At 44.3% G+C, this 25,309-nt stretch overlaps 1 protein-coding gene across 1 annotated transcript in view; it reads left to right on the top strand.

Annotated features, from left to right (window-relative positions):
* tnmd (tenomodulin) overlaps window positions 1–23,683 on the top strand; it is a 106,443-nt gene extending 82,760 nt beyond the window's left edge. The window contains exon 6 of the mRNA XM_085995960.1: window positions 20,142–23,683. Within this exon, the coding sequence (XP_085852086.1) occupies window positions 20,142–20,351 (210 nt within the window). The 3' untranslated portion in view covers window positions 20,352–23,683. The remainder of the gene's footprint in view (window positions 1–20,141) is intronic.
* The last annotated feature ends 1,626 nt before the right edge of the window (window positions 23,684–25,309 follow it).

Below are 25,309 nucleotides of genomic sequence, written 5' to 3'. Positions count from 1 at the left end.
ATTCTGGCTCCGTGTTCAAGAGCTGGAGTCCGAGCTTCAAACACTGAGACACATCAGGGAGGGGGAGAGTTACCTGGACTCTGTGTATCACGAGGTAGTCACACCAATTAGATTAATTCATTCAGATGTAGTCCGTGGCCAGGGTCAGGATGGTGTGACTAGAAGTGAGGCAGGTACGGGGATCCAGGAGGTAGTGTTGGAGGAGCCGCAGCCCTTGCACTTGTCCAACAGGTTCGAGGCTCTTACTCCCTGTGAGGATAGGAACAGGGACTGCGGGGAGGATGAGCAACCTGGCCACAGCACCGTGGAGCGGGGGGCCATTCAAGTGGGGGGAGTTAAAAAAAATGTTGTAGTGGTAGGGGATAGTATCGTTAGGGGGATAGATAGAGTTCTTTGCAGCCGAGAGCAAGAGTCCCGAAGGCTGTGTTGCCTGCCCGGTGCCAGGGTTAAGGACATCTCCTCTGGACTGGAGAGAAACTTGGAGTGGGAGGGGGAGGATCCAATTGACGTGGTCCATGTTGGTACCAACGACATAGATAGGACAAGAAAGGAGGTTCTGCTGAGGGAGTTTGAGCAGCTAGGGGCCAAATTAAAAAGCAGAACCACAAGGGTAATAATCTCTGGATTATTACCTGAGCCACAAGCGAATTTGGCTAGGACAAATAAAATTAGAGAGTTAAATGCGTGACTCAAAGACTGGTGTGGGAGAAATGGGTTTTGCTTCCTGGGACACTGGCACCAGTACTGGGGCAGGAGGGAGCTGTTCCGTTGGGATGGGCTTCACTTGGCCAATGCTGGGATTAGAGTCCTGGTGGATCATATATCTAAGGCTGTAGAGAGGGCTTTAAACTAACTAGTGCGGGGGAGGTTCCTAGAGAGCAAATAATAAAAATGACAACAGAGAAGGTCATAGACTTAGGTAGCAGTGGGGAAATTAAAAACCAGAGCGTGTCAGGAAGGGGCAGAAGGTATGGAGTAAAAGGTAAAGTAATAAAAAGGGCAAAAGCAGGAACTAAGTGTCACAAAACATATTTGAAAGTTCTCTATCTGAATGCACGTAGCATTCGTAACAAAATAGATGAGTTAATGGCACAAATAATTACATATGGGTATGATCTTGTGGCCATTACAGAAACATGGCTGCAGTGTGACAATGCCTGGGAATTAAACATACCAGGTTATTTAACGATCAGGGAGGACAGGCAGGCAGGAAGGAAGGGGAGGTGGGGTGGCTATGTTAATAAAGGAAGGAATCACTGTAATACAGAGAAATGATATTGGGTCAAAAGATCAGGATAATGAAACAGTTTGGGTGGAGATAAGGAATAATAAGGGAAAAAAACACTAGTGGGCGTAGTCTATAGGCCTCCGAACAGTTGCAACTCTGTTGGACGGAGTATCAATCAGGAAATAGTTGAGGCTTGTAAAAAGGGAACATCTATAATTATGGGGGATTTTAACTATCATATTAATTGGACAAATCAAATTGGGCAGGGCTGCCTTGAGGATGAGTTCATTGAGTGTATTAGGGATGGGTTTCTTGAGCAGGATGTAACTGAACCGACCAGGGGGCAAGCAACCTTAGATCTGGTCCTGTGTAACGAGACAGGATTAATTTAAAATGTCCTAATAAAGGATCCCCTTGGAATGAGTGACCATAACATGGTTGAATTCCAAATTCAATTAGAGGGTGAGAAGGTTGGATCTCAAACAAGCATGCTAAGTTTGAATAAAGGAGACTATGAAGGTATGAGAGCGGAATTGAGTAGAGTGGATTGGGAAAATAGATTAAAGGGTAAGACGATACATGATCAGTGGTGTACATTTAAGGAGTTATTTTACAACTTCCAAAAAATATATATTCCACTGAGAAGAAAAGGGTGTAAAAGAAAAGACAGCCATCCATGGCTAAGTAAAGAAATTAAGGATAGTATTCGAGTAAAAACAAGGGCATATAATGTAGCCAAATCTAGTGGGAGGATAGAGGATTGGGAAAACTTTAAAAGACAGCAAAAAATAACAAAACGATTGATTAAGAAAGGGAAGATAGATTATGAAAGTAAATTAGCAAAAAATATAAAAACAGATAGTAAGAGTTTTTATAGTTATATAAAAAGAAAAAGGGTGGCTAAAGTAAATGTTGGTCCCTTAGAGGATGAGACCGGGAAATTAATGGTGGGAAATATGGAGATGGCAAAAACACTGAATATTTTGTATCAGTCTTTACAGTAGAAGACACTAAGATTATCCCAACACTGGACAAACAGGGGGCTAAAGGGGGGGAGGAGCTAAACACGATCAAAATCACTAAGGAAGTGGTACTCGGTAAAATAATGGGACTCAAGGCGGATAAATCACCTGGACCTGATGGCTTACATCCTAGGGTCTTGAGGGAAGTGGCGGTAGGGACTGTGGATGCATTGGTAATAATTTTCCAAAACTCCCTGGACTCGGCAAAGGTCCCGGCAGACTGGAAAACTGCTAATGTAACACCCTTATTTAAAAAGGGCAGTAGACAGAAGGCTGGAAACTATAGACCGGTTAGCCTAACATCTGTGGTAGGTAAAATTTTGGAGTCCATTATTAAGGAGACAGTAACAGGACATTTGGATAATCATAATTTAATAGGACAAAGTCAGCATGGTTTTATGAAGGGGAAGTCATGTTTGACAAATTTGCTGGAGTTCTTTGAGGAAGTAACATATAGGGTGGATAAAGGGGAACCAGTAGACGTAGTGTATTTAGACTTCCAAAAGGCATTTGACAAGGTGCCACCCAAAAGATTATTGCTTACGATAAAAAATCACGGGATTGGGGGTAATATTCTGGCATGGATAGAGGATTGGCTATCTAACAGAAGGCAGAGAGTTGGGATAAATGGTTCATTCTCAGACTGGCAATCAGTAGCAAGTGGTGTTCCGCAGGGGTCAGTGCTGGGTCCCCAACTCTTTACAATCTATATTAACGATTTGGAGGAGGGGACCGAGTGTAACATATCAAAGTTTGCAGATGATACTAAGATGGGAGGGAAAGTAGTGAGTGAGGAGGACATAAAAAACCTGCAAGGGGACATAGACAGGCTAAGTAAGTGGGCAGAGATTTGGCAGATGGAATACAATACTGGAAAGTGTGAGGTTATGCACTTTGGCAGGAAAAATCATAGAGCAAGTTATTATCTTAATGGCAATAAACTGGAAAGTACTGAAGTACAAAGGGATCTGGGGGTCCTGGTGCACGAAACTCAAAAGGTTAGTATGCAGGTGCAGCAAGTGATTAAGAAGGCCAATGGAATGTTGGCTTTCATTGCTAGGGGGATAGAATATAAAAATAGGGAGGTATTGCTTCAGTTGTAACAGGTATTGGTGAGACCGCATCTTGAATACTGCGTACAGTTTTGGTGTCCATACTTAAGAAAGGACATACTTGCTCTCGAGTCAGTACAAAGAAGGTTCACTCGGTTAATCCCGGGGATGAGGGGATGGACATATGAGGAAAGGTTGAGTAGATTGGGACTCTACTCATTGGAGTTCAGAAGAATGAGAGGCGATCTTATTGAAACATATAAGATTGTGAAGGGGTTGGATTGGGTGGATGCGGGGAGGATGTTCCCGATGATGGGTGAAACTAGAACTAGGGGGCATAGTCTTAGAATAAGGGGCTGCTCTTTCAAAACTGAGATGAGGAGGAACTACTTCACTCAGAGGGTGGTAGGTCCATGGAATATGCTGCCCCAAAAAGCTGTAGAAGCTATATCATTACATGAATTTAAAACAGAAATAGACAGTTTCCTAGAAGTAAAGGGAATAAAGGGTTACGGGGAGCGGGCAGGAATTTGGACATGAGTCTAGGTTCGGATCAGTCATGGCCCTGTGGGTAGCGGAGCGGGCCCAGGGGCCGTGTAGCCTGATCCTGCTCCTATTTCGTGTGTCTAATTCGGTTAGATTCAGGAGATGGTTCTGTGATAGTAGATTGGCGGTTAGGATCAGATCAGCCATGATCTTATTGAATGGCGGAGCAGGCTCGAGGGGCCGATTGGCCTACTCCTGCTCCTATTTCTTGTGTTCTTATTGTTATGTATTGTGTGTTCTCCTCCCACCTGTGGTGGCACTGTCACAGGAGATAAATGGTTGGGTGTTCTCTGTTAAGTTTTAGCTCTCTTTGTTCGGAACTTTCCAGAACTTCCTTTCCTTCCAATAAAGCACTTCATGTTTGAATCTCTGAGTTCTGAGTCCTAAATTGTGTCTAGGTAGAAAGGTACCGACACAACGAGTGGCGACGAGGATGGGATGAATCTGCGTACGTTACGGGTGCAGTGAGTAAACAGAAAATTTAATTTGAAACGTGAGATGGCTACTATATTAGGAAACATTGGTGATTTTGATGAAAATGTGGAGCAATGGAGTGCATATATGGAACGTTTTGACTATTTTGTATTGGCGAATGCGGTGGCAAATGAAAAGGTCGTGCCTACCTTTTTGAGTGTAATCGGGCCGAAGACTTTCAATTTACTTCACAGCCTCATGCAGCCAGATAAGCCAGGAACTAAAACATATAAGCAACTAGTGGAAATTCTTGGAGCACATTTTTCACCAAAACCTCTGGTTATTGCTGAGAGATTTAGATTTCACAAACGGAATCAAGAGGAGGGGGAATCAGTGATGATGTTTATTGCTGCTTTAAAAAGGTTGTCGGAACACTGCCAGTTCAAGGAGGTGCTGAATGACACCATTAGAGACAGACTTGTGTGTGGTCTGCAAAATGCAGCCACACTGAAGCGCCTTCTTACTGAGGACAACCTTACTCTTGAAAAGGCCATTGAAGTTAGTGTCTCCATGGAGATGGCGGAAAAGGAGGCTCACCAGTTGAGTTCAACAGGGAGAGTTCACAAGGTGTCGTCTGAGCCTAAAGATGCGCGGAACGGCACATGTTACCGTTGTGGGAAAGCGGGCCATCACGCTAATGACGGCTGGTGTACGGAGCTGGAATGCCGAAATTGTGGCAAAAAGGGTCACATTGAACGCGCCTGTAGAGGTAAAAAAAGAACAGACAGAGCTGGGAAGCATGGAAGCAAAATGTCTGTATTTGGACAAGAGAGGAAAAAGAGTGTTCATTCAGTGCAGTATGATGGAACAAGCAAAACAGAGGGGAGCGACACCTCTGAGGAGGAAGAGGTGCATATACTGACGGTTGCAGGTGGTTCAAATGGCTACTGGGTGTCACCACTGGCGGAGGGACAATCAGTGCGGATGGAGGTGGACAAAGGCGCGGCTGTGTCCCTTGTTTCAGACACTGTCTACAACAAAATGCTAAAGCATCTTACCCTTCAGCCAACAAACATTGTGCTAAAGACGTATACCGGCGAACCTGTGGCCATGAGAGGCGTCATTGAGGTGACAGTTAAATTGAACGGACAGACTGCAAAACTGCCACTATATGTGGTAAAGAGAAATTACCCATCGCTACTGGGACGTGCGTGGCTAGAGAAAATCACGCTGGACTGGCCTGCAGTCCGCATGATGTCAAAAAGGGAGTCAGGTCTGACTGCAGTGTTAAACAAACATGCAGAACTCTTCAATGGGGAACTTGGGAGCATGAAAAAGATTAGCGAGACTGGACATTAAACCTGACAGCAAGCCGAAGTTTCACAAAGCCCGACCTGTATCCTATGCAATTAGGCCAAAAGTTGAGGCTAACTTGGAGGCCTTAGTCGAGAATGGAGTCCTGGAGCCTGTGAGCATGAGCAAATGGGCCACACCCATTGTTCCTGTCCTGAAAAAGGATGGATCTGTTCGAATCTGCGGGGATTTTAAAGTGACTATTAACCCAGTGCTGTCTGTGGAACAGTACCCTCTTCCCCTCATTGATCTTTTTACGGGCCTGGCCGGAGGGCAAAAGTTCAGCAAAATAGACTTATGCCAGGCTTATCTACAAATGCATGTCGATGACAAATCAAAGGAGCTGCTGACAATTGTGACACACAAGGGGTTATACAGGTACTGCCGCCTTCCGTTTGGAATTACGTCAGCCCCTGCTCTATTCCAAAGGGCAATGGATCAGATTTTGAGTGGACTGCCAGGAGTCCAGTGCTACCTGGATGACATCCTTGTCACTGGGACAAAGGAGGAGGATCACCTTCTGAACTTGGATGCGACACTACAACGACTGAAAGAGTACGGACTCAGAGTTCGTAAAGACAAATGTGAATTCTTTCAGTCTTCAGTTGAGTACCTGGGGCATGTGATTGACGCTACTGGCCTGCATAAGGCGCTGCCAAAGGTCAAGGCGATCGTGGAGGCCCCAGCACCCCAGAATGTGAGCCAGTTACGTTCATTTCTGGGGCTACTTAACTACTATGGGAAGTTTATTCCAGACTTAGCAACATTGCTGAAGCCGTTACATCAGTTGCTATGTCAAGGCAAAACATGGAAATGGACTGAACTGTGCAATGAAGCTTTCGCCCAAGCAAAGAAAGCATTGCTGAATTCAGAGGTCCTGACACACTTCGACCCAAAGCTACCCATGCAGCTAGCATGTGATGCATCACCATATGGTGTGGGAGCAGTCATATCCCACATCATGCCTTCGGGTGAAGAGAAACCTATCGCCTTCGCATCACGCACCTTGAACAAGGCCGAGAGTAACTATGCGCAGATCGAGCGCAAGGCCTTGGGAATCGTTTTTGGAATTTGAAAATTTCATCAGTACCTGTTTGGGAGAAGGTTCACACTCCTGACAGACCACCGTCCATTGACTTCAATCTTCAGGCCCCACAACGGAATTCCGTCTCTCGCTGCAAGCAGGATGCAAAGGTGGGCTTTACTGTTGTCAGGACACACATACGACATCAAATATCGCAAATCAGACTTGCACGGCAACGCAGACGGTCTCTCGAGGCTACCCTTGCCTGTTACTCCCCCAGAGCCTCGTCAGATAGACATCTTCTACTTTAGACAAGTGGAGGGAGCACCTGTCACTGCAGTTCAGGTGCGAAGGTACACCCGCAACGATCCAGTCCTGTCTGAGATAATGGACGATGTCATTCGAGGGAGAGCAATAGGAGATTCTCCTAGTTTGAAACCTTACATTTCAAAAAGAAATGAGCTCTCCGTCCAGGCAGGTTGTCTTCTTTGGGGACGCCGTGTCATCATTCCGCCACCTCTGAGGGAACCTATACTGCAACAACTTCATACAGGCCACAGTGGGATGGTTCGGATGAAGGAAATGGCAAGAAGCTACTTCTGGTGGCCAGGTCTCGATGGGAATATTGAGGAGAAAGCCAAAACATGTTCCCCATGTCAAAGGGTCCGGAATGTTCCACAGCTGGCAACCCTACACCCCTGGGATTGGCCTGCAGAAGTGTGGCAGCGAGTACATGTGGACTTCGCCGGTCCTTTCGAAGGGAAGATGTTTATGGTGGTTGTGGACGCTCGTAGCAAGTGGCCGGAGGTCGCTGTGATGAGGTCTACCACGGCAGAGAAAACAATTGAGAAACTTGGTGAGATGTTCAGCCGTTATGGCTCACCAGAACAACTCGTAAGTGACAACGGTCCACAATTTGTATCACAGGAGTTTGCAACCTTCCTGCATGTGAATGGTGTCCAACACATCAGGTCTGCGCCCTAGCATCCCTCTACTAATGGCCAGGCAGAAAGGTTTGTGCAAACTTTGAAGCACGCCTTGAAGGCATCGCAAGGTCAGGGCTCAATCCACCAACGTCTGAACAGCTTCCTGTTGTCCTACAAGAACGAGCCACATGCCACAACCAAAACTTCCCCCGCTTCGCTCATGATGAAGAGGCAGTTGCGGACAAGTTTTGACTTACTCAAACCTCCAAGGGCAGAACAGGTTGTCCATCGTCAACAACAAGCTCAAGTTGAAAAGAGAGAGAAAAGAGCCAAGGAGAGGCGGTTTCATCCGGGAGACAACACCCTAGCTCGAAACTACAGCACTGGACCGAAATGGGTTCCTGCTACGGTGATCGCGCAGACGGGCCCTGTGTCTTACATGGTTGAGACTGCTGATGATGTCATCTGGAGAAGACACACAGATCAACTGTTGCTCGGAGCAGAGACAGCCACAGAGGCTCCAACGGCTGGTTGGCCTGAACTGTTTCCGGATGATACCGCAAACCAGCATCCTTTGCCACAGTGCTCTTCTCCAACACAGGAAGTCAAAGAGACTGTTCCACCTGTGCAAACTCCTGACTTTCAACTGACACAGGCACCTTCTCCATCCAGGCCTGTGTCGATGCCTACTGCTGTGGAAGCCAGCGATGACCGCCGATATCCTGTCAGAGAGCGGCGGCCTCCAAGACGCTTGGATCTGTAGGCTTCGTGACTTACCCACAAGACTGGGGCAGAATAAACCCCAGGGTAAAGTTAGGGTTTGAGGCAGTCTACCTCTACCCTAGGTTCGTTGAGTGCATTGAAAGTAACTTACCTGTTGAGGAATAATGTGGACCTTCCATTTAAGAGGGGAGGAAATGTTATGTATTGTGTGTTCTCCTCCCACCTGTGGTGGCGCTGTCACAGGAGATAAATGGTTGGGTGTTCTCTGTTAAGTTTTAGCTCTCTTTGTTCGGAACTTTCCAGAACTTCCTTTCCTTCCAATAAAGCACTTCATGTTTGAATCTCTGAGTTCTGAGTCCTAAATTGTGTCTCGGTAGAAAGGTACCGACACAACAAGTCTCCTATTTCTTATGTGCTTATGTTTACCAATTCGGTTGGCGTGTGATGCATCACCCTATGGCATTGGAGCGGTGCTGTCGCACAAATTCCCGGACGGCTCGGAGAGGCCAGTAGCCTTTGCGTCTCGGTCACTAACCTCAGCCGAGCGTAACTACGCCCAGATTGACAGGGAGGCCCTCAGCCTAGTGTGGGGAGTGAAAAAGTTCAACCACTATCTGCACGGGCAGAAGTTCACCTTGCTGACTGACCACCAACCACTTGTCTCCATCTTTAATCCAAAGAAGGGCGTTCCGGTGATGACTGCGCAACGGCTACAGAGATGGTCCCTTTTTCTAGGGGCGCACCAATATGAAATCGAGTATAAGGGCACGAAACAGCATAGAAACGCTGATGGGCTATCACGCCTGCCACTGCCTACTGCGGAGGAAGCACCAGCAGTGGATCCTGTCGAAATATTTCATTCGACTATAATTGAATGCTTGCCAGTAACTAACGCTGGTATAGAGAAGGAGACCCGAAATGACCCGACACTGTCTCGGGTATATGATTTGACGGTGAAGGGATGGCCAGCACATGGCGACTCACTGTTGCCAGCATTCTCATCCAGAAGAGAACAGCTGTCCGTATGCCAGGGGACCTTGATGTGTGGATCCCGAGTGGTAATTCCACCCAAGTTAAGGGAGAGAGTGCTCAATGAGCTTCACGAAGGTCATCTGGGAGGGGTGAAAATGAAAAGCCTTGCTAGGGCTTATGTCTGGTGGCCGGGGATCGATCAGCAAATCGAGGACCTGACAAAGAGCTGCTCAGGATGCCAGAAGGTCCAAAATGCACCACCACATGCCCCTCTACACCCATGGGAGTGGCCCTCATCTCCATGGCAACGGATGCATATTGATTTTGCTGGTCCATTCATGGATTCAATGTTTTTAATAGCCGTGGATGCGCACTCGAAATGACCTGAGGTGATCAAAATGTCCTCCACCACCACGCAGAAAACTATTGCAGTCCTACGGACCATTTTTGCCAGGAACGGCTTGCCAGAGCAGATTTGCTCTGATAACGGACCACAGTTTGTGTCCAAAGAGTTTCGAAGATTTATGAAAAGGAATGGGGTAAGGCATTACACATCCGCCCCGTATCATCCAGCCACAAATGGATTGGCTGAGAGCTTCGTACAAACCTTTAAAAAAGCAGTAAGGTCCATGTACGATGACGACATTCCACTGCAGCATAAGGTGGACAATTTCCTGTTGGCCTACAGAAATGCGACACATGCAGTCACCAACCAGGCCCCAGCCATGATGTTCTTTAACCGAAGGTTGAGATCTCGTCTGGATTTGCTCAGACCAAATGTACGAAGAGATGTTGAGAGTAAGCAATTCCAGCACATCAATGAGAAGCCGACAAGGAGCTTCAATTTAGGGCAACCAGTCTTGGCCCGTGACTATCGAACAGAGAAATGGCAACCCGGAACGATATGCACATGGCAGGGGCCACTAATGTACACAGTGGATGTTGGGGAGAACATTGTGAGACGCCATGTTGACCAGATCCTAGAGTCACAGGAACGAGTCAACCCCATGTCTCGGCCATACGTACCTGGTGAGGAACCCGACGTACAGGTCGCATCTACCTCAGAAAGAATAGCATTGGAAGCTGATGAATCAACTGATGACAGGGTGCTAGAATCGCCCCCGCACCAAGAGAGAGACACTCGGGAAAGGCGTTATCCAGAAAGAATCAGGAAGCCTCCCCAGAGACTGAATATATGAATGGACTATTTTCATATAACATTGTATATTAAAAATGTTAATTGTTAAATGAGTATTATGGTACTGTTAATCTAAAAGGGGAGGAATTGTAATGTATGTAATATATATATACCTTAAGGGAGAGAACTACTTTTTACAGCTCCTGTATACTGTAGTACCGGCAGTGACCACACCTGTATATAAACCCTGAGTAGTGATCTGTACAGTTAGTTCTAGAGTAACCCTCATTCAGTAAACACCTGTTGAATCGTTCCCTGCAGTCTGTTGTCTGATTATTGAAGGACACAACATTAAGATACACAGACATAACAACGTTTAATTTTTTTTTTAATTTAGTTTTCTTGGGAGGATTTATTCTTCATTTTACAAATTTTTGCCAACTTTGGGGAAGAAAATATTTAACTTAACTGTAAATCTCAGATTTCCCCAGTGGCCCATTGGGTAGATGCACCGAGTAATGTGGCATTAAATTATGCAGACGAGAAAGATCCCACATCCTACACACAGGAACAGGAGTAGGCCATTCAGCCCCAAGCCTGTTCCGCCATTCAATTAGATCATGGCTGATCTGTACCTCAACCCTAGCCTTTGCTGCATAGCCCTTGATACCCTTATCTAACAAAAATCTATCAATCTCAGTCTTGAAAATTTGCAATTGTCCCAGCATCCACAGCCTTTTGGGGAGAGAGTTCTAGATTTCCTTTTGTGAAAAAAAATGCTTTCTGATTTCACACCTAAATGGCCTGGCTTTAATTGTAAGAAATAGTTCTTTACTCTATTGAATCCTTTTATCATTTTTAAACACCTCAGTTAGATTATCCTTCAATACTCAAGGCAACACAAGCCTAGTTTATGTAACCTGCCCTCATACTCTATTCTGAGGATCTCAACTAATGTAGTATTGGAGGCAGTTCAACTGACCTGAGCACTCCTGGACTGGAGTGGAGTGCTTACTCACAATCTCTATGTAGTGACCCCTACTGGAGATGAAGAAAGGATCAGACTTGACAGGTTTTACCCCTTTCCCAAAAGCCCATACTTGGGAGAGTGGACACCAATTGAGGACAAGGTACACGGGAAGACTGCTGGTGCCCATTGAACTGTAAGCCAGAATAAATGACTGTCTTGAAGGGAAGAAGAGAAATTGTAAATGATTTTCTTGGATTTATCCATCTAAATTGAGTTAGTCAACTTGTGTAAGCTTCTATCTGGAATGTATATTATAGGCCCATCATATTGTTAAAAATGCAAAAAAAATCTTTATAAAGAACAGAGTGAGAAATACCAGTTATTTCCTGTTGGTTTTCTGAGCTGAGGAGAGACCTGCAATTTACAACCAGCTCCAATCTATAGAGAAACAATTATATGCAAGTTTACCTCAGATGTGCCTAAAAGGACTTTTAATTGACTTCAGGATTTGCTTATTTACAGCAATTATATCTTGTGACCTTAAAGGGACACAGCACCATCTTAACAACTAAATACTGCATTGTATGTTACATGGCATAAAAAAGCCTATCCTCCGACTTGAACAATGCCATGGGAGAGTCACTGGTATTTAATCAAATGACATTCATTGGGTGTTTTCCTCTACTTCTATTGATACTTGCAACAAGTATGTACCTCTGAGGTGACAAACCACTGGGCAAATGTGAACTTTGCCCTCTGTTTTGAAAATGTCCCCTTATAGCACTATCTCTATAACCCTGTAATAGTTTGCATGAGCCAAACCCCTTGGAAATTCTTCATCCACTCCCCAATAGCCTCCTGTGGAGACATCTCCATCCTGTGCACTGCACTCATCTCCATGGCCAAGGAGATGGAAAAGTCAAAGGGAAGCCTGGGAAATAAGGCCTAGGACATACATTAAGGGAAGAGGGGTGCCCAAAGGTATGGAGGGTCTGAACAGTACAATCTGTAGCAAAATACACAATGGTCCACTTGACGTCATACATCACACATACCACATCACACATAAGTTCCACACACTTCAGCCCTCCATACCAAATGGCACATGACTGCCAGATGGGCTTGGCCAGAGGGGCACCCTCCTATATATAATGTTCAGGTTATACCCCCACATCCAGCCATTCTGTATAGCAATTTAGAGACCACTGGGACCATGACCAGCCTTGCAATCCCAGAGGACCCACCTCAGTGCTGGCTAGACCTGCCCACTGGAGAAGGAAGGTTCAAACAACATTCATGTCAGCACAACTCTCACTACTAAGCTGCAAGAAGGTGCATCCCACTTTATGGTGAAGTGCAGCCCTCCCCACAAGAAACATGTAGAACATGCCACTCCGAATGAGTGATGTTCAGCCTCGGTCTGGAACTGGAGAAATACCAAGCAGTCAGTCCAGGGTCCATTCTTGCTGACTCGCTCAAGACAAATTGCAGCCACCAGCCAGGAAGGACAACGACCCCAACTGATATGTGTGCCGTGCCTCGCCTCCCTCCCATCCCCAGGCCTAACTAACCCCTAGAAACCAAGGTCAAAGAAGCTACCTCAACCCATGACTCCATTGCTCCAGAGTCATACCAAGAGGCCTGGATGTAGTAATGCACTCTTTCCGCAAACACTATGCAATCAAAATGCACAATAACTTCATGAAATGTGAATGTACACCTAAACATATAAAGGGTTCATGGAAATATATACATGAATGAACATTTTTTTAAAAGGCCTTTGGAATGATAAGCCAGTGACATCATCAGCCAGCTATCAGTCTTTCTTGCAAGCTTCAATTTTAAATTTTGACCTTCCTAATGGTTTTCAGGTGGGCAATAGTATTCAGAGACTGCTTATTACTGGATAGCTAAGTAATGGTCTTCCCCTTCCAAAAACAACACCAATTCACTCTCCTATATTCAGGCCTTACCTTGTATTTAGGCTGGAGATTAAAGGCGCACTGCCTTCATGAGAAGTGTGACGTGTTATTTGTCATTTATTTGTACCCACATACAATACAATAATTTCATTGTTTTCATTTCAATATTAATATTTGAAAGACAATGAACAGCTCTTCTCCCTCTATGTAAAAGAATGTTTGTCTAGTACTTTTTTTATGAAGACAGTGTCTCTTTAATTAAATGGAATCAATCTAAGTGGAATCAAATCCTTCTACACTCCTATAATAGTTATTTGGAGGCTTTATTGGTTATCATTTTGTGTGAAATGAATTCCGAGTTCATTTTTAATTCCTCCCATTGCTCAGTCCAGGCCAGTCAATCCTTTTTATTCGCATGTGTTTTGGAGTTACCCATAGGCTCACCTGATGGCACAGTGAGTTTCTATTTCTAGGTGCTTTGGTTTAACTTAAGATTTCAGATTATTTTTAAGGGCAACTTTCCATCATGTTCCATTTTTCTGATATGCTACGTTTTATTTAAAATGGAGCCACCTGGCTTTAGAAGAGCTGAGACCCATCTCTGGCGATTAGCTCTTCCTATATAACTTTCCTTGTGAGATGTTACACGACACTTGTGTGCTTCTAGTGATCTTATTTTCATTCCATCACAATCCTATCTGTACGAATCTATTCTAGGCAAAAGTCTCTCCACACCTCAAATCAGATGTTATTTTGAAAAAGCCTTGGATTTAGCATAAGAATGAGGTTTACTTGCATTTTTGATTAATAAACTCAGTTGAGAAGCAAGAACACTCACTGATGAATGTTGCTAAAACCTTCTCCTGAGGAACTGATTCTTGTTTATTGTTTTTTATTCTTTTTCTGAACAACTATCTTTTTAAAATTACCTCAGAGTCAATCCTATTTCTATTTTGCAATAGCAGTTAAAAATAAGACTCAGAAGCACTTCAGTAAAAATAATTTCCCCTGCCACAAAAAGTAGCACCTTATTTTATCCTTAAGGAGGGCCACGCCAATGTACTGCTCGCCAACCATCGAGGCAGGAAGGAGAATAATGTTCTAATTATGCATTATATAGTTTGTCTCAGCAATTCCATTGAAAAGTCAGTCTTTTAGACTAATGAGCCCTGAAATGCCACAGGGTTCTCTTGCATGAGACCAGCTGAACCCCCAGATAAAATGGCGTAAACAACAACAACTTGCATTTATATAGCACCTTTAACGTCGTAAAACATCCCAAGGCGCTTCACAGGAGCGTTATCAAACTAAATTTAACACCAAGCCACATAAGCAGATATTAGGACTGGTGACCAAAAGCTTGGTCAAAGAGGCCCCCCATAGAATTTCCGGGTGTTTATGAAAGGCCTCGGTAGTGACATAGTGGGCGAATCATAAGCAATTTTTTTTTTCAATCTCGGGACGTGGGCATGGCTGGCAAGGCTGGCATTTATTGCCCTAAGAAGCTGGTGGTGAGCCTTCGTCTTGAACTACTGAGGGGTTTCATACAACTGAATGGTTTGCTAGGCTACTTCAAGGGCAGTTAAGAGTCAACCACATTTGATGGAGGACTGGGGTCACATATAGGCCAGACCAGGTAAGGACGGCAGGTTTCCTTCCTTAAATGATATTAGTGAACCGGTTGGGTTTTTATGACAATCCAACGCCTTTATGGTAACTTTTACTGATACCAGCTCATCATTTTCAGATTTTTTTGTTGAGCTTAATTCAAATTCTCAAACTGCCATGGTGGGATTTGAATTCATGTCAAAAATCATGCAATATGAGTAGATGTTGAATGCAGTAAAGATAAAGCATATCCACTATATGAATATACACCAAAATTTGGAAATGTGCTTCCCTTGGTGGATCTGGGTCCCATTTTGGCAAAGGATGACTATAAATGGAGGACTATGCCCTGCATTACAATAACATCAAAATCTCCATTTCATATGAACTGTCCATGTGACTTTTGTTGCATTTCCCTTAAACTAATGGTTACAGAGCTTAACAATCTCATAACTGGCAGGGATATTACAAGAATTTGTTTTCAATTTAACGAAATACTATCACGGTCACAATTATTCATTACTTTCTTTAACTGTGGTTCACCTTTTACACTGCGCAAGACTATTTTGCACACACAGCAATATGTTGATAAACCTCAGGAGCCAGATGTATTGCTTAGTAGCTTGGGTTAATAATGATGTCAGTTAATGCAAATTCAGCTCCCTCATTCTGTCAGAATCAGCAAATCCTCCCAAGTCAGTACACCCAATGATGGCATCAAGACTCATTATTGAAACAATGGTACTCAAAGAAATTGAACAAAAATACACAGCCAAAAATAAACATCCATTTATGTGAATTTGAATTCTCTGTGATGGTTTGATATTTGGAAAGGCACTTTTTTTGTTGAGAAAGCAAAGATAAAGGTCCATACTGCAAGGTAAACAGTAGGGGAGAAGATGTGACTAGAAGTCATGACTAGGTGATGCCAAGCTCTAGGTTTTAAGAGCCTGTAGCCTGTAGGGGTATCTCAAGGGAAGTAAGGAGCTCCAGATTTCGGGTTCTGGAAAGAGCGAAATTCACCGAGCAGCACAAATTCACCAGAATTATACCAGGCTAAAGGGTTACATTATGAGGACTAGGCTTGTATTCTCTTGAGCATAGAAGATTAAAGGGTGATCTAATTGAAGTGTTTAAGAGGATTAAGGAGTTAATTGGGTAGATAGAGAGAAACTATTTCCTCTGGTGGTGGAGTCCAGCACAAGGGGGCGTAAACTTAAAATTAGAGCTAGGCCGTTCAGGGGTGAAGTCAGCAAGCACCTCTTCACACAAAGGGTCTTCTTCATAGACAGTCCCTCGGAACCGAGGATGACATGCTTCCACATTAAAAATGAGTTCTCAGGTGACTGATCAGTCCAATGTGGGACCTACAGTCTCTGCCACAGGTGGGGCAGACAGTGATTGAAGGGGCGGGTGGGTGGGGTGCTTCGGTTGACGTGCGCTCCTTGTGCTGCTTGCGTTTGGCTTCCGCTTGCTCCCAGCAAAGAGACTCGAGGTGTTCGGCGCCTTCCCGGATGCTTCTCCTCCACTTTGTGCAGTCTTGGGCCAGGGATTCCCATGTGTCAGTGGAGATGTTGCACTTTTTCAAGGAGGCTTTGAGGGTGTCCTTGAAGCATTTCCTCTGCCCACCTGGGGCTCTCTTGCCATGTTGGAGCTCTGAGTAGAGCGCTTGTTTTGGGAATCTCGTATCGGGCATGCGGACGATGTGACCCATCCATCGGAGCTGATCGAACGTGGTCAAAGCTTCAATGCTGGGGATGTTGGTGCGCCTATCCTGCCAATGGATTTGCAGGATCTTGTGGAGGCAGCGTTGGTGGTACCTCTCCAGTACTTTGAGGTGCCTGCTGTACATGGTCCATGTCTCTGAGGCATACAGGTGGGCGGGTATCACTACTGCTCTGTTGACCATGACCTTGCTGCCGGGTTTGAGGTCCTGGTCTTCAAACATTCTCTTCCTCAGGCAACCGAAGGCTACATTGACACACTGAAGGCGGTGTTGGACTTCGTCATCAACGTCTGCCCTTGTTGACAGCAGGCTCCCAAGATATGGAAAGTGGTCCACGTTGTCCAAGGCCTCGTCATAGATTTTGATAATTGGGGGGTAGTACTATGTGGCGGGGGCAGGTTGGTAGAGGACCTTTGTCTTATGGATGTTTATTTTAAGGACCATGCTCTCGTATGCTTCGGTGAAGGTGTTGATGATGGTTTGGAGTTCGACCTCCAAGTGTGCACAGACGCAAGTGTCGTCTGCATACTGTAATTCGATGACAGAGGATGGGACGACCTTGGATCTGGACTGGAGGCGACGGAGGATGAACAGTTTCCTGTTTGTTCTGCAAATTAGCTCCACTCCAGTGGGGAGCTTATTGAGGGTGAGATGGATCATTGCAGCAAGGAAGATCGAGAAGAGTCTTGGTGCGATGACACAGCCTTGCTTGACCCCAGTCCATACGTGAATTGGGTCTGTGGTGGAAATGTTGGTCAGGATCATGGCTTGCATGTTGTCATGAAGCAGGCGGAGGATGGTGACAAACTTTTGAGGGCAGCCGAATTTGAGGAGGACACTCCATAATCCCTCATGGTTGACAGTGTCGAAGGCCTTTGTGAGGTTAAAGAAGGCCATGTACAGCGATTGGTGCTGTTCCCTGCATTTCTCTTGTAATTGACGTGCGGCGAAGATCATGTCCATTGTGCCCCTTAGTAGGTGGAATCCGCATTGTGACTCTGGGAGGAGCTCTTCAGCCAGTGGGAGAAGGCGATTGAGGAGGATTCTTGCGATGACTTTCCCTGTGGCAGACAGCAGGGAAACTCCTCTGTAATTACTGCAATCGGACTTGTCACCTTTCTTGAAAATGGTCACAATTACGGCATCTCTGAGATCCCCTGGTACGCTCTTCTCCTTCCAGATAAGAGAAATGAGTTCATGAATTCACGCCTAGTGATTCTCCGCCATGCTTTAGTGCCTCAGCGGGGATTCCATCTGCTCCTGAGGCCTTGTTGTTCTTCAGTTGTCGGATGGCCTTTTCAACCTCATGCCGGGTGGTGGCAGGTAGCATGCTGCGGGATGGAGTTGAGGACACTCGCGTCGAAGACAGAAACTCGGTTAAGGAGATCTTCGAAGTGCTCCTTCCAGCGGGCACTGACTGCCTCCCTGTCCTTGATGAGTAACACAAGGGGTAGTGGAAATCTGGAACTCTCTACCCCAATAAGCTGCTGAAGCTAAGTCAATTGAAAATTTCAAAACTGAGATTGATAGATTTTTGATAGATAGGGGTATTGAGGGATCTGGAACTAAGGCGGGTAAGTGGAGTTTACAGATACAGATCAGCCATGATCTAATTTAATGGCAGAACAAGCTGGAGGGGTGAATGGCCTTCTCCTGTTCCTATGTTGCTAGAGTGGGAGCTTGATTTCAACTCAGTAATGGTGTAGGGAGGAGGAAGACGGTCAAACAGTACATTTGAAGGAATAAGAGAGGAACATTCAGGAGACTACTGACCACAGTAATATTGATGAAATAATGACAAGATTACTTACAGCAGAGAGATTGGAGTCTAGATACAGAATTCACTCTTGAAAGAAAACTTCTCTTTCACAAATGCTGTGCACTAAATAAAACCATTATTTACAGCTATTTTGATGTAAGCTGGGAAAGATAAGCACTGTGGTTTGACAAATATATTTCACTGGCATCAGAGCAAAACCTGACTCAATCATATTTGGCTTTTTTCAGCACAGGTTTCATTAATTTTTGACTTTCAAGTCAAGAGCAAATCAAACCGATCAGCAACTTCAGCTTTTTTTAGTAATGCATCAGTCAAAAGATCACTGAAATAACATTTAAGCTTATTTTTAAAAAGAAAAATCACCCGTAGGAAGTAATGGATGAATTCTTACAGAAGATAATGCTATTTTCTATCATTTTCAAAATAGATAAAGGGACACTGGACTGTCTCATTAGATATAAATTAGATTGGCTTGTGCTATGTTATTGTGTGTGCGGACAATACAAATTGAAGGAAAAATGAGGATGATTAGATAAGCTTTGCCCCTTTGAGATTGTTCTGCTCTAGCCTCTCACCACATTGCCCAGTTCCACTATGACTAATGCCTTACACAGATAAACCTAAAGACAGTCATACATCATCTAAGACTAGGAATTACTGTTGACGATATTAACGCATGGGTACTTATCCAACAGGTTAATACTTCCATAAAATAGCGGACAGAGGCAGGCCAAACAAGCCGGTTAAGTATTCATATGCTAATATGACAGTAATTTCTAGACTCTAGGTACTACCCAATAATATATATACAGGAAACTTTGTGTTATCCGGAGACTAAGTGTCCGGCAAGCTCGAGCCACCGGCAAAAATCAGGAGCCGTTTTGTTAGGTTTTTTTTCTTATCGTGGCTTTTTTTTTCCAACAGTCAGGCTCTGGAAAGTCTCTCTGAAGCTGTTGCTAAGCTACAGAGATGCTTCCAAGGTACGGGCCGACTGTTTAGAAGCTGTTGCTAAGCAACAGTGTTTGTTGTCAGATACGGAGATGAAAAGCTCCGTATGCTTCAACATTAACGCTGGTGTGTCCGGCAGTTTTGAGGGAACGGCAACAGCTCGGTCCCGTCGGTGCCGGATAACACAAAGTTTCCTGTGTATATATCTCGCATGGCATAGGAGATGGGGAGTGAAGATAAAGTATAGTCTTCAGCAGAGTTAGAGGGCAGGGAATAATGGGCTCAGGGCATACAGATGTAATTCAATCCCCATTTTAAAGTCATATGTCATTCTGGCCCCATATTTGCTCGGACCTGCTCCCCCTCCACTGCACGTCCGGCGACAGAGCAGTAGCAGCTCTGAGGAGATTCTAAGCCTCTGTCTTTATTTTTATGTACTTTCACAGCACATACAGCAATTTGGAATGCAACAAAGTAAATTTGGTTGCAGGGTGGGAGTTTCTCTGCGGTGTAGGTTCAGGAACTGGGAGGCACAAAACTGAGGTGCTACAGTGCTACCACTGACAGGAGGGTGTAATTACAGTGTGACATGTTTACATAGGCAGTTCCCATTATAAATGTGGACATAAGAATTTATAATGGGAAAAATTGACACAAACTGCACACGGCCATATGTTTTTTAATATATCATGTTGATATTTTCTTTCTCTATGTACGGAATGTCTAAAGCCAAAAAAATGCTTTTATTCACCCAAAAGCTGAGAAGAATATGTTTTTATATTTTTACAGCGGGAGGTCGGGATTCACTTTGATCCTATGCTTGACGACCTTGGATTCTGCTGTGCCGCCTGTCGTCGTGGACACCGGCACTGCCAGCGAGTCTGTGAACCCCTTGGTGGCTATATGCCATATCCTTACTATTACCAAGGGTGCCGTGTTATATGTCGGATTATCATGCCATGCAATTGGTGGGTTGCACGCATGCTCGGGAGGGTATAAAAAGAGTTCTCTGCAATAAGTGCACCTGCAGACTGGAGTGTCTCTTCCAGCCTCTTTGTTTCTCCCTCCTCCAAAATGCTCAGACCTTTGTATCCATTCATCAACAATTTTAAAATTATCAGTTAATGGTCCCATTAAAACAAGGAATTCAAACATTCCACTTTCCTCTAAGCGCATTGTAAGTAAGATCACACACTGCATCTTTGGAACTTCATTCTAGTCATCTTCTGTAAGACTTAACATTTCATTCATTATGTCGGGGTATGTTTAGTTTATGGTTGACAGCCAGTGTTCCTCGGTGAACCCCAAGCTTGTGCCTTTGATATCACTATCAAACACCAGACATTCTGATCCAGAAGAATGACAGTTCTTTATTTTAGAATTTCGGTTTTAACGTAAACTTTCTGGACAGTTGCCAAAATATTCAAATAAGGGAATACATTAAACAACATGACAAACAAAAGCTTATTTCTCAAATACAGAAAGCCATTCAGTCCTGTGGAGAATCATGGGCTCAACATAGATATTATAAACAACTACACCCACACAAAAAAATCAAAATCAAGTACATTTTCTTTTAAATTAAACTTTGTAATCATGGAATTTTTCATGATGCCCACATAAAGGTCCTGTTTATTCAGCAGGGCACAAGTTATAAAAAATATATGTACGTAATCATAATTTGCAAATGTAAAATGATCTCTTCTGCCACTCGTGGTACTGATTTTAGTACCTCACTGCCCTGGGTAAGAGAATAGCACCATCTTCATTGTAAATGTGTTGCATGCCTAATCTGGAATTTCATACTGCAAACCTTTTAATCCGTTATTATGTTCCATACACATTATATATATATATGCATTATTGTAGGAATGTATTGTATTTAGACTGGGGTATTTTTGTTTCCACAAAATTAGTAAGTATATCTTGTCATAAGAAACAAGACAGAATTTAATTTCTTTCAACCTCTCGTGTATTTCAAGGCCTGTATGTCACACTTCACATGTCACACACATATATTTCTGTTCTTTGACGAGAGAGAAGGAAAGTCAGTCATTTCCAACGTACAGAGAATCATCCTTCCTCTGACCTCTAATTGACCCAGGAAGGCACTGCAATTACATTTTAAGGCCGTAACGGGACACACTAAGCTGCACACATCTGTGCTTTAGCAGCAGAATATTACATTTTGTGTTACCTGGGGTTAATTTTAACATAGGATTAATTAGGATATACGGCACTGAAACAGGCCCCTCGGCCCAACCAGTCCACGTTGGTGTTTATGCTCCACACGCGCCTCCTCCCATCTTTCCTCATCTAACTCGATCAGCATAACCCTCCATTCCCTTTACCCTCATAGGCTTGTCTAACCGGCCCTTAAATGCATCTATACTACTCGCTTCAACCACTCCCTGTGGTAGCGAGTTCTGCATTCGCACCACATAACGGGAAACTGACGGGATCGGATCGGCCGCCCGTTCTACACCTCGCCTGATTTTACTATCCGTGGAAAGTAAACCTACCGTGAGAAGCCCCAGAGGAGAGCTACTAGTAATTACCAAAAAAAGCAGGTTTTCTTAAAATAACTAGGTTTTTTAAAAATATATTACCTGAGCTTATTATTTAGATTTACAGTCTCTCTATCATACTTAAAACCACCTGCCATACAGGATTAAATGGGGACAAGAAACGGCTAGGCCAGCAATCAATTCTAACTAACCCCGATTGCCCACAAATCCAATTAAATACCTAGAATGTGCACAGCAATATATTCATGTTCACTGCAGGTAAGCAAACTGAATTTTTTTTTAAATTAGCAAAAAATAAGGCAAAACAAGTCACCGATAGCGAAAGACCAGTGATGCACAGATACCAAGCAAGTATGCTACTTACTCTTTCTCAGCACTTTTATAGTGTAACACTTTGGGGATAACTAACAGTCCCACTTTTTTAATACGTGATTAATAATTTAATTAGACCCTTGTAGCAACTTCTGTAGAAGCCCAGTAACATTTGGCACAGTCCAGAGATTGAGCTGAAAGAAGTCAGATTATGTTGGCCAAAGGTCCACCTTCACAATACAAGCATGGTTTATATGCAGTGTGGGATGTTGCGAGTTGCAGTGTGTTATGGCTTGTGACAGAGTTTGAACTTGCAATCAGTTCAGCTCTCCTTATTGATGATGTCTTCCTGTCAAACATATGAATGAAGCATTCCCTGCTACCATTGGCTCGCCATGGCCCACGTGATCCCAGGGGACGCATCGAACTAACTGCACCCCTGGGATACGCAAGCACTGCGCGCCGGCAGTTGGAGGAGGCCCAGGATCGGAATCCCATGGGGGCCCACAGCTCAACGGCCGGTGCGCAAGGTAAGTGCAGGTCAGAGACTTGCACCCGCGGGAAGCCCCCGACCCGAATTTCTGGGCCATTATATTTCTACTGTAGAATATACTAGCAATGGGAATTGGATTAAAACCGGATAAGCCACCCTGATTTATAAAGCACTGTCATTGTTGACTTTGTTAGAAATAGATATTATTGAGCTTGCATTTGTGACCAGCCCATATGAAAGGTGGTATGGGTGCCCGAGAGGTTCAAATCCACAGATGGGTCACTTTTGACAGGACGCAAGAATTCCAAGCCTGATTGAGTTAAGAACATAATTGAATTGGTTCCATGTAAAATCAGGGCTGTTTATAGCAAACATATATACAATTTTTCCAGTGTCTAGAAGTTAGCATCTCGAACAAGCAGCAAAGTACACGTCTTTCTCTTGCTCAGCACCAGTACCATCCATTGAACACCCAGCTGAAATCAAAGTGATTGCAATTTATTGCAGCTTGGCCTAGCTGAATTCTAAATTTTTTGCATTCCGATAGAAATTCCTGGAATTGTGGTGTTCAGTCCCACAGACGTCCATGTCACATTTGGGTCTGCTTTGTTTGGCTGCATTCCCCTTATTTCCCACCTTAGATTAACGTATGTTCTCCTCCTAACCACAGCTGGAGCACCTAGCATTATATCGCAAGGGTCTAATACTCGCCTGTACTCGACTACGCTCATTAGGGTCCTTGCTGCATTCAACTTTTAAAGGCTTACGATAAACACATATCCAACCGAGGGAATTGAGTTGGCATGATGGATAGGTCTGTGACTTTAATTCACAGTCTTCTCATTTAACAACGTCAATACATTTAAGTCATTTCACAGTACACATTACTTGGGGTGGAGACAAACTGATTACACTATATGGTATTACAAGGATGTTTTTAACTGTACCTGCTTCTAGTTATCTCAAAAATGTAATAGTGTAACATTGCATGGCTTAATAAAAAGTTTGTAACAAATGTGCAAGAACAGTTTTGTGTTTTTTTCCCCACTATCATTTACCTTATTGTTGAAGAGAATTAAGGCAATCTTTTAGAGTCCCATAGACAACTGTACCTCTCCGCACCCTCCTCATCTCCAAGGAACACTGAAGAGTGGACTTGTTCACCAGAGCTCTTTAATATTTTCATGCATCAAAAGATTGACCTGGTGACAACTGTGATTGGTCAGACCAGCCTTGCAACTTAGGGCTTGTAAATAGTTGGGGAAAAGGGCCTTTAAATTAAAACCAATGGAAAGCCATTTTATTTTTGGAAGTTGTGAATTTGAACTCACAATTCAAACTCTACCATCCGTACACTCCATAGAATCATGACAAGCATATTTTTGTGGGGGCCAGATTTTCCTGAAAAAAGGGTGAATTTAAATTAAGTATGAAAATAATCAGTTTAATTTGTTAATGAAGCATCTAACAATAATTTTTTACATTTTAAACCAGCTCTAAATGCAATACAAGATATTTAAATGAGGTACATAGACGATGAGAAGGGTTTCTTTGTAGCTTAGAGTTGGCATCCATCCAGTTTTGGGTGGTGCATCTGGAAATCCAGACACAAAGGGTCGATATTACCGCCCCACTGCCCCAACCCCCCCCCCCCCCACCCCCAAGACAGGTGGGAGAGGGTCCGGGGAGGCGGGTAAATTTTGCATTTTCCCCAAGAGGTGGAGCAGGGCCCACACCTGCAATAGGTGCAGGATAGCCGTTGCCATAGAAATGAGGCAGGAGGGGGCATTCCTGGCTTACTTTCCTGTCATTGCCCTGGAAGCACACCCAGATACAGGGCCACCTGGATATGCTGGCATTGGTCCTTCTGCCTGCAACTCCCCCTGAGTTTTGGAGAGTCTCAGAAGGTCAGGCAGCAAGGCAAAGTAGACCCAAAAGATAAGGGGGCATTTGGTTACAGGGACCCCTTGGATCTTCAGGCCTGGGGACCTGGTGGCTGCAGCTGTTCATCAACAGCTGTTCAGGTGACCATCTGCTGACGCCGAGGCCAGCAGATGGTCACCTGGCAAGAGGCCTTTCAGTCCTGCAGATCCACTTCCGTTTCCAACCCCGATTCAAAGAGCAAGATCATGCCAGGGGGCAGGCCTGCATGGGGAGAATGACTGGGCCATGTTAATGATCTGGCCTACCAAATGTAGCCGCACAGATTCCTGGACAGGGGGAGCACACTCCAGCTGTACGGTGCCCTGGGATGAAAGAGCCAAAAGAAAAAAATGGCTCCTGATTTTTTTTTTTTAGCTGCACAAATCCATCGCTCCATTTACTTTGGGGAAGATTTGCAGGGCTATAGGGAAAGAATGGGGGGGGTGCGTGTAACTAATTGTATAGCTCTTTCAAGAGCCGGCACAAACACGGTGGGCCAAATGGTCTCCTGCTGAGCTGTATGATTCCACCATGATTCTACTTCTGCGTTTTATAATGTGGAGGCGTTCTTTTTAACAGCCAGTAAGGTTTTCAGCCACAGCAAAGTAAACACCCAAATTCAAGACATGATTCCACCACCCTGCCCTGCGCACTATCCTGCCTCATTCAGATCATTGGGCCTCAAGATGCTTTCGGCAGTA

This window comes from Somniosus microcephalus, chromosome 1, assembly GCF_052327205.1.
Source record: "Somniosus microcephalus isolate GS21.2 chromosome 1, FLI_Smic_1.0, whole genome shotgun sequence".
Lineage (NCBI taxonomy): Eukaryota > Metazoa > Chordata > Chondrichthyes > Squaliformes > Somniosidae > Somniosus > Somniosus microcephalus.
The sequence above is the reverse complement of the archived record's forward strand: the minus strand, read 5'-3'. Positions and strand labels throughout refer to the sequence as shown.